The 9976-nt window shown below is 35.5% G+C and overlaps 1 protein-coding gene across 3 annotated transcripts in view; it reads right to left on the bottom strand.

Annotated features, from left to right (window-relative positions):
* Nucleotides 1-370: 370 nt before the first annotated feature.
* Nucleotides 371-9976, bottom strand: part of LOC139527075 (golgin subfamily A member 4-like) — a 43480-nt gene continuing 33874 nt past the window's right edge. For all 3 annotated transcript variants that reach the window (XM_071322334.1, XM_071322335.1, XM_071322333.1), the window contains 2 exons: nt 4617-9952; nt 371-2850 (listed from right to left, as the gene is read on the bottom strand). In XM_071322334.1, coding sequence (XP_071178435.1) covers nt 708-2850; nt 4617-9874 — 7401 coding nt within the window. In that variant the 5' untranslated portion in view covers nt 9875-9952 and the 3' untranslated portion in view covers nt 371-707. The remainder of the gene's footprint in view (nt 2851-4616; nt 9953-9976) is intronic.

The following is a 9976-nucleotide window of genomic DNA, read 5'->3' as shown; positions in this document are numbered from 1 at the left end:
TTGACAAAGGAAATGGGTTTACAAATAAAAAAAAAAATATATCTATCTGTTTTGTCTAGATTTTAATAAAAACATGTATAAATTTGAATTTTGCAGGAAGTACTGCATAGAGACTATCATGGGATGTGTTGCATGCTTATACATGTTATATGGAATAATCTTTTATAAAACTTTGAAAAATTCTTTGGAAAGTTTTCTAACTTTAGGAATGTGTCTGAATTATTTGTAACTTGAATGTATTTCATACAAAAAATAAAATTGACCTCTAATATCCAAAAAAATGTACAGTGTCATTGTACTTCACAAATTTTTTTTTCCAAAACTTCCCTTTTTCCCCATGATTTTATGTTAAAACATGATATTTATAAAATTTTAGAACAAGAACCTAAATGACATATCAAAACATTAATGTGCATGTATAAATCTAAAAATCCTATTTGTTGTCATGTTTGTAAATAAATACATATGTTTAGTGCTTAAACTAACATGACTAATATGAAACATATACACCTATTCATTAGAAAAACAACACGTTTGTATTTCACACATCAAACATTATTCATATTATCCAACACTGTATTACATTATTACAAACAGGATTAGAAAATACACCAAAAAAAATATTATGTTCCACATGTGTACACTAACATACATAAAAAAGTTATTCAATTTTACAAATTTGCATATTATAACAGTTTAGAAAAAATTTAGTCCTTTTTCACGTACTGAATTTTCTGACCAGGGTGGTATTTTTGAATGTGAGGAGCAACTTCTCCCATTGATAATGGCACTAGACTTGGACAATACGGACACTTTAGAGGTTGGGCAGGCTTCTGACCAGACAATTGATTTGGACTCGGATGATGAGGTCTTTGATACGATTGAGGGTACGGAGGGGGAGCCCTGTACATCTGATTATACATTCCCGGTCTATTGTAGGCGGATGGATTGTACTGTCCTATCTGTTGAGGTCTTTGTTGCTGCATTCCATGCATTTGTGAATATGGCACTGGCCTAATGTTAGGTGTTGGCTGTCTTGCTGGTTGTAAATTAAATATTTGGAATGCGTCAGGCGACATATCGTCCATATCTTCAGAGTTATCGTGTTGACTATTGGGAGTTGAATTCCTAGACAAGTCTAACGGTGCTCCTCCACCTTCTGATGTTTTCCCATCACTTTGCTGATTTGGGGAAGTCACAGACCGTCGAATGGGTACCGATGGCACCTTAAGTACTGGTCTACTTTGTGGTGGCGGAGAGACATTACTTGACATTGATTGTCCTTGAGACTGAGTATGGAGTCTCTGCACCTTATCTGTCATTGTAAAGTTTGTATGTCTAATAGAAGTAGACGATGGCACTACTTGTGACTGAGGCTGTGAATTATTTCCAGGAAAGCGAATAAGAGGAGGGGGTCCTCTCATTAAGGGTGGTGGACTTGTAATCTTCCTACCATCACTATGTGGCAAAGTTTGAGCCTGAGTGGGCTCTGTATTTTGCTGTTGAGGGATATGAACAGGTCGGTATGACTTTCGACTAGCAGCTTTATTTATAGGTGGTGTTGGATTTATAGGCTGATTGCTCGATTGAGAATGAACCGCTATAGAACCAGGAACTGGACCTGGCATTCTAACAGGCTGACTTTGTATCATGCCAGGGAAGACTGGCTGCATTGGTGGCCTTGATGGTTGAGGTGGTCTTTGATGATAGACTGGCAAAGGCTGATGCCTACTACTTGGAATTGGCATAGGTTGTTGCCTGCTGCTAGGTACAACCATAGATTGTTGCCTGATGCTTGGAACTGGCATAGATTGTTGCCTGATGCTGGGAACTGGCATAGATTGTTGCCTGAAGCTGGGCACTGGCATAGACGGTTGCCTGTTGCTAGGAACTGCCATATTCTCATATCCTTGTCTTAGTTGATTACTCTGTGAGGTTAGAGGTGGTGGTATTTGTTTTTGTGATGTACTTTTATTTTGTGAGGTTTTATCTTTTATAAGGCACTGAACCCTTGTAAAGAGATTCTCTTCGATTGCAAGAGATAGAATTATATCGTCTGTATTTTTGTTGTGAACTGTTTTAATATGATTAAATACAACTTCCTCTTCTTTAGCACGGAATCTTTTACAATCAGGACAAACATAGACAAATACTTCGTTATGTTCTTTTTCCAAATGTTCATAAATATAGTCTAGAGATGGCATGTGACGCTTGCATTTTAAACATTTGTAAATGTCCTTCTCAATTAAATATTTCCCATCAACTTTTTGTGTGTCTCCCACAGGCACTTCAATTGTTCGTAAATGTTGTTTGGCATCGCTCGACAAGGCCACAGGTGGGCTTTTTGTGTTAGGAGATGGATGAAACTGCTTAATATGTTTATGAATGTCAGGTTCTGTAGCACCTTCGTACTGTCTACAAAACGGGCATAAAAATAATCGTGGAATCTCTTTATGGCCTGTACGTAAATGTTCAACCATTGAAGATAACACGGGTGCATGCACATTACATTTTTCACATTTGTACGTTGTCGTAGTCTCTTTTAACTTAGCAGAATCCATAATGCTAGGCTGACTGTACGGCATCCTTTGTGGCATGGAAAGAAGTGGCCTGTTATTAGCCTGTAACTGATGCCTTAAACTACTAGTGGGTACCAGTACCGGAGGTCGATTTACTGGCATTTGAATAGGAATAGGAGGGGGTTTACTTGTTTCGGCTGTTTCGCCCCAAACATCTTTGGCAAAGTCACTTCCTCCCTGTAAGCTGACAACATCTACGATTTTCAGTCCCATGTCATTTCCAGAATTATCGTCCAATAGCTGATTAGGATTCTCAGCTACACTGGCATTTCTGAAACAAAACAAACATTTAAATTATACTGCAGATATCAACTTAAACACTGTTTTTCAGGTCCAAAGCCTACGAAATTCAATCTAAACTTTTCACTCTTTTTTTTTTGGCAATTTTTTAATTGTCATATGACTGTTACATGTGTAAGAGTAATCAGCTCCACTAATAACATGCTTATACTGTAAACGGACTTATTTTCACAATGAATTTATAATTGTGACTTTCACTTGTAAAACAATAATGCAAAAATTAATTGTCCTGTAAATTTATGTAAAAATTATATTGTCCCTAACCATGCTTACTGAACTACTTCAAAATGTTCAAGTAAATTTGAAAATCACAAAATTATATCGCTGCGAAAAAGAGATACATGTAGACAGGGCTTAACACGAAGTTGTCTCATTGGCAACCATACGTCATCTTCTTATTCTCATATTTACTATTACATGTATTAATAAATGTTTATATAATATCAGAATATCATCATGATCATTGACAATTCACATCAAATTTGTCTGTTTTCTTCAAAACAATTTTTTTTTGAAGGCATCACTTAGTTACTGAATTAAAATATATATAAACATGATATATGCATGATAAGTGAAGGTGCCCAGTAGATTTCTTTGTTTATATTTCTTGAGAGTATAATAATTAAAAATATATTAGCAAATTAAACCATAAAATAAATTGTATTGGCATGTTTTGACCTACTAACATGACTCACGTCAGATTTTAAGGTCTTGTGAAAAAAATTGGATGTTACAGAAAATCAACATGATTAAGGGGAGATAATTCAAATCTTGAATTAAAAAATGAAAATTAATAATCTACAACATTGTACAAGTAAATGTTTCTTTCATCTTCAAGAAAATAGACATAACTTGGATAAGTACTCAACATGTCCAATCCGACAAGAGTTATTTTGTGACATTGGATATATGCAAGGAGCCTGATGTTCAGTTGTTGTTTGTTGATGTCGTTCATAAACATGATAAATATATTTATTACATTGGTTGCAATGAATTACATTGATTTCCCAGTTAGATAAAAACCGATAATTTCACATGTGAAATAAACGTGGTTATTTCACTCTCTGACGTCATACAACAATAGGCGTTGTCAAGACGTCGATAACGTCGGATCAAAACAAATTGTCTATGCGTAGGAAAAAAATATAGTTCCTTACATTTTCTACATTAATTTCATAAAAAAAAAAAAGCCATTTGCCAATGTAATAAAAAGTATAACTAATTGCCGTATTTGATTATCAAAAATAAGACAACTTGTGACCGAACGCCGCTATGGATTAAACTCGTGCTGCACACTCGTTTAATCCATGCGTCGTTCGGTCACGCGTTGTCTTATTTTTGATATTCAAATACGGCGATTAGTTATACTATAAATGTTTCTTGTTTATTATGTAGATTTTACACATCATTTTTGGGGCGCTTTATAGCTGTGTGAGCTAAGGCTTTGTGTTGAAGACTATACTTTGACCTAAAATGGTTTACTTTTACAAATTGTTACTAGGATGGAGAGTTGTCTCATTGGCACTCATAACACATCTTCTTATATATTTATGGTCAACAAAAATTCCCTATAGTAGTGATTCATGTGATTGTTGCATATTAATACGTGTTCATGGTGTATGTTCATTGTTGCCAAAACTTTAAATCTTTAGATTTTTTTTCTCTATAATTATAAGAAGGTGCATATTTGTTTGTGTTTATTTGTTAAAATCCCTGATGTAACAAGGGGAAACATACCTGGTATCTTCTGATACAGTTTTATCCCCTTCAGTAGAAGTGGGGTTACCATACATTTGAGCCAACTGTTCAATTCCATCTGGTTCATGATGGACTGGTTCCACTGTTTTCTTACTAGTATCTGGGTGATCGGTAGTAGTTGGTTCATCCGCTGATGGTTGGGAATCAGTTGAAGTAATGTCTTCATCGTTTTCGGCTGTCGTACTATCAGCCTCGGCACTTGTTTTCTCAGTAAAAGTTTTTGAACCTTTTTTCCCAGAGAATAAATCACTCATTCTATCGAAAATATTTCCTTTATCACCACTTGAAGGCTTTTCTATTGTTTTTCTGACATCGTAATAATCTGGTAAACTTTTGTATGCCACCGGTTGATCAGGATGTTCATTAGAAAAGTGTCTAGCGATTCCTTCGCCATATCGACTAACAGATTTGTTGCATACTGAGCAAAGATATTGAATGTTCTCACGATGTTCTTGTTCTACATGAGTGTTGATGTCTTTCACTTTACTAGCGGAGAAGTCACAATGGCAACAACAATAACATCCAGTAGCACTGTCATTAACATTCCGAGGGAGTCGGACACTAATTATTAACGATTCCGACGAATGCTGAACGTCTTGTATATCCGCTTGAATGACGTTGGAATTTTCAGATGTTTTTGGAGTATTAATTTCTTCGTAATAATTACTTTCGTCAACAGTGTCAACTGTTATAATTTTTAGTTCTTTTTCACAATGTGCTTTTTTGGAGTGATTGAATGCTGCATTTCTGGAAGGGAATATTTCATCACAATGCGAACATTTAAATGGAGAGTTCAAATGAATATAAATGTGTGATTCCATAAGATTTCTCTTTTGTGACTTAAACTCACAGTTTTTGTAATTGCATTTAAACCTAAACATATTCTCTGAAGAATTCTTATTCATGGCCTGAAGAGAAATATTTGCTGAATTATTTTCTGTATATTCTGAAGCTAATCCTTGATTAGCAACTACAGTAGTTGCAGGATTTGGTACTTGTGACAATGTGCTAGCTGTTGGCATCACTTTCCCTGAAGAATCCTCAAAATTGAATGCTGTGTCTTTTGACCCGAGAGTTTCAAATTCGAATGTTTGTTTTGGTAAGATTCGTCTAAATGGCGTCATCTGCTTTCTAGCTCTGTTTCGAGGCGCTGTCCATTTGTGACCTTTAAACTTCTTTTTAACCTTTTCTTTCTGCTTAATTTTCAATATTAATGGTGGAACTGTAAAAGTTTTTGTTTCGATATCAGTTGGCTCAGGACTTGATACTATTTCAGCTGTCAACTTTGACAACTTTGATGAATAATTATATGATTTAGCTTGCTTCCTAGCTTTTGCCGGTCTTTTAACAGGAGGATTGGACCCTTCTATTGCTGACTTTTGTGTTGCATCTTTAGAATCATTTCCTAATTGGGTAGAATTATTCTGGACATTGTTCTCAACTTCAGCATGGGCATGCTTTGGTTTGACATTAACAGTCCCTTCAGTATCAGTTGTGGCTTCATCTTCAGTTGTAGACATATCATCATGATCACGATCAGGCGTAGGTTTTTCAGAATGATCACTCATTTTCAAATACTTCACAAAGTCAATTAAAACAATGGAGCAAGGTTTACATAAATGTGTTGGTGCTTCTGCAAGTTCATCTACTTTTTCTGGCGAGCAATCTTGTACATGTTGTAACTGTTCTGTTTGTTTTGGGGGAGACAACTGATCTATAGAATGTTTGGGCGGGGAAAGCTGCTCTATTTTTTCTCTCAATAATTTGTTTTGGAACATTTTCTTTTGTTTCTCCTCCCTTCTGATTGCACGTTGAGTTTCTTCCAACATGTATTTTCTCTCTTCCAGACTATGTTTCATTGCAATTATTTCTAACGGAGAACGAGATGCCTTCTTTCTCAACTGGAAAACACGTTTGACTTCTGTTTTTCCTGAAGTTTCAGGAGTTGTAACTATAACTGATTCCTGCGTTGATTCACTTTCTGACTTGGAATCTGTCTCATTTTCTATCTTTCTTTTTCTTGTATTTAGTAATTCAGCTGATTCACTGACAGATGCTGATTCTTCACTTTTATCCAATACTTCAGTAGGAATTGGAACAGACTTTCCTTCTTTGTCATCAATATTTTCATTGGCATTAGATTCCTTAATCTCAGTCTGATTATTGTCTCCAGTGCTAGTTTCCAAAAAGCCATCACTGGTTTTATCAAACTTGCTATTTTTTTCAATTGACCCAGTTAATTCATCAGTTTTTTTGCCTTCATTTATGCTCTTCTCTTCTTCCTCCAATACTTTGGTTTTGTCTTCCATTATAGCGATTGGTGTATTGTTTGTCTCATTCAAAACACTATCAACAGGTATTGTTTCTGTTAATTGTTTGATATTTGTTTTTTCTGCATTGTTTGTAATTGTTGGAAGCATGGCACTTTCAGTTTCAATAGACATTGTCAAATTACTATTAACGGAGTCAACATTATCTTTTGCATTCTCGTCTTCAATTTTATTCATTTCCTTCTTTTCTATAACATTCTCATCCTTTTCCATGTTTTCATATTCAGATTTGGTTTTCCCGCAAATCTCTTCCACCATTTTTTCTAGAATATCAGAAACTACACGTTGTGCTTGGTTATTTGATGACATTTCTTCAACCTCACCAATTTCTGGATCATCTGACAATAGTTCTAGATGCAAATGTTCTTCATCTGTTAAATCATCTACTTTATCTACAATTTCATCTTCTTGACATATTTTGTTCTTTTCCTCCTTATCAGTCATTTTTCCTAGGAAACTTGAGACTTCTGTATTTTGAGTACTATCGATAGCAGTACTTGTGATAGCTGCTGATTCCAATTTATTGAAATTGTCATAAGCCGTTGTTGCGACACACGCTGCTTCAATACTAATGACGCGTTCCTCTTGTTTAGGAATGCTTTTGTCAAGTTCAGAAATATTCTGCGATACTGTTTCTGTTTTTCCAGCAACTTCTATTGTTTTTGAGGCATTGTAATTATTTTCACTTTTCATTGATTCTACTTCCTGAGTTTGTGAATGCTGTATTGATGAGCCTGCAGCCCCTAGCTGTGGGACCAATTCTGCCAAACTTGGCATTTCAGACTCATATTTTTGACCTCCAAGTTTGTCCAATGCATCTGACCCTATTGGTGTTTCTTCTTTTATTTTTGATGATTCCGTTTTGTCCTGCTTCACTTGTTTTAAGGACAAAAGTATGGTTTCTGGAGATATTTCAGCTTCGGTGGTAAGGATTTCTTTCGGATGAAATTCACCATTATCTTTAGTTTGTTTCACACTTTCAATGGATTTAACATCAACTTCTTTCTGTAAAATATCATCATGATAGCCAGACAATTTTTCTTTGATATTTTTCTCTTGAAAGGCAATATTTTCTTTTAAGCTTTCATCATGGACAATTTGGACAGTAATGATTTCTTCCTTCGCATTTGACTCATATGTGTCATTATATTTTTCTATCAAATCGCAATTTACAGCTTCCGTATCAACTGCCATCTTATAAACAACCTCATCCTTCCCATGTTGACCTCTAACTTTTACAAACTGAATACCACCAGGACCAATAATGGTCAATCTTCCCGTTTTATTTTGACGAATGTATGAACTTTTAACACTTGTAAAGTCTTTTGCATTCTTTTTCATTTTCATTGGTATTTCATAGTCATTTGAAAGTATTTTTGGTGGTCTACCCTTCCTTCGACCAAGCTTAATTCCTTGCAGATGTGAATACTTTTTACTCGTTTCTGACAAATTTGTTTCATTGAAGATAAGCCCTTTATCTGATTTTACTTGTGAATCCTGAATATCACTGTCACTCTCGCCATAAATATTATCAATCTGCGATTCATTATATTCTGAATCGGTTACGTCTGCCCAGCTACCATCAAATGATTGTGCTACAGAATTATCATCGTCATCCTTCCCACGCATTTGTTTCCTCAATGTTTTTTCGTCTAATAGATCAAATTCACCACTTAATGTTCTTTTCCTCTTTTTAAGCACTGGTAGGCCACTCAAATTCTTTACAATTCTTGTTTTCATACTGTCCTGACTTCGTAACATTTTTGAAGGTCCTAATTTTATTCCCATATGATGATGCAATTTTCTTTTACGAGCCTTAGAGGAGGCGCTACTTAGATTAGAGTCTATACTTTCATTTTCAGAATCCACAGGAGTCTCGTTGAGCTGTTCACCAAAATTTAAGTTCCCACTGGAAATAGCTGCTCTTGTATGTTCATTCAACACAGATTTATTTAACGCTTGTCTATTTAAAGACGTCCATCGTGGACCCCTTCCCCTTCGACCAAAAGGCCTACCTATTGGTTTTGAAGATTGCTCAGATGTTGATGAAATTTGTTGCATGTCGGTATCTGTTCTGACTTCTGCATTCAAATGTTTCCAGGGACGTCGACCTTTTTTAACTCTCCCACGGCCTCGACCACGACCTCGACTTCTTAATGGTTTCAATTCTGAATCACCACCTGGATGATCAGCTTGAGTTGTTAAATGATGTACATTGATGATGCTTGAATGAATACCAGGTAGGTTTATGCGAGGTCTTCCACGGAGACCACGACCACGTCCTCTGCCCCGTTTCCTCTCACTGTCAATTTGTTCTTTCAGTAATTTAAGTTTATCTTGGTTAATGTTATTTCTATTTTGACCATCCATATCGTCTGTATCTGAATCTTCTTTTTCAAGTACAGGAATTGAATGTAGTTCACGAATACGTTTTATTCTTCCACGTCCTCTACCTCTTCCTCTCTCAATATGACGCTTTAAAATTTCAAGTCTCTTAATTCGAATATCTTTTGATAAAATTTTCTTTTTTCTCCCACGACCAGATTTCTGTGTATTTTCTAATCGCCCCTCTGTGGGGAAATTACTAGCCTCTTCTTGAGTTACTGTATTAGATATATCATTGTTAGACTCAGACTGTTGATTTTCGTTTCTGATTATTTTTGGTCTTCCTGGCTTTCTCTTTTGAATGACTTGATCACTGTTTATATTATTTTTCTCAGATTTAAGTTTGTTTGTATCAATGTCAGTTTTCCTACTTTCTGATGATGTTGATGGGTCCTTTTGGAGCTCCTTATCTTGAGCTGTTTGTAGTCTCTTAGCAACCTTATTGGCCTGTTTGATACCTGATTTATTGAATTTCCACGATACTGGTGCACCCGATTTGTCCTTACTGAGGTTGTTTAGCATAGCAACAATCTTCTTGTGGCTTTTGGATGTTTTTGTTTTGCTCCGTGTTATCAACTTGCTTGCTATCTTTGATTTGATCTGGAATGAGAAATAATTCTATGT

The sequence above is a fragment of the Mytilus edulis genome, chromosome 6, assembly GCF_963676685.1.
Source record: "Mytilus edulis chromosome 6, xbMytEdul2.2, whole genome shotgun sequence".
NCBI classification, from domain to species: Eukaryota; Metazoa; Mollusca; class Bivalvia; order Mytilida; family Mytilidae; genus Mytilus; species Mytilus edulis.
The sequence above is the reverse complement of the archived record's forward strand: the minus strand, read 5'-3'. Positions and strand labels throughout refer to the sequence as shown.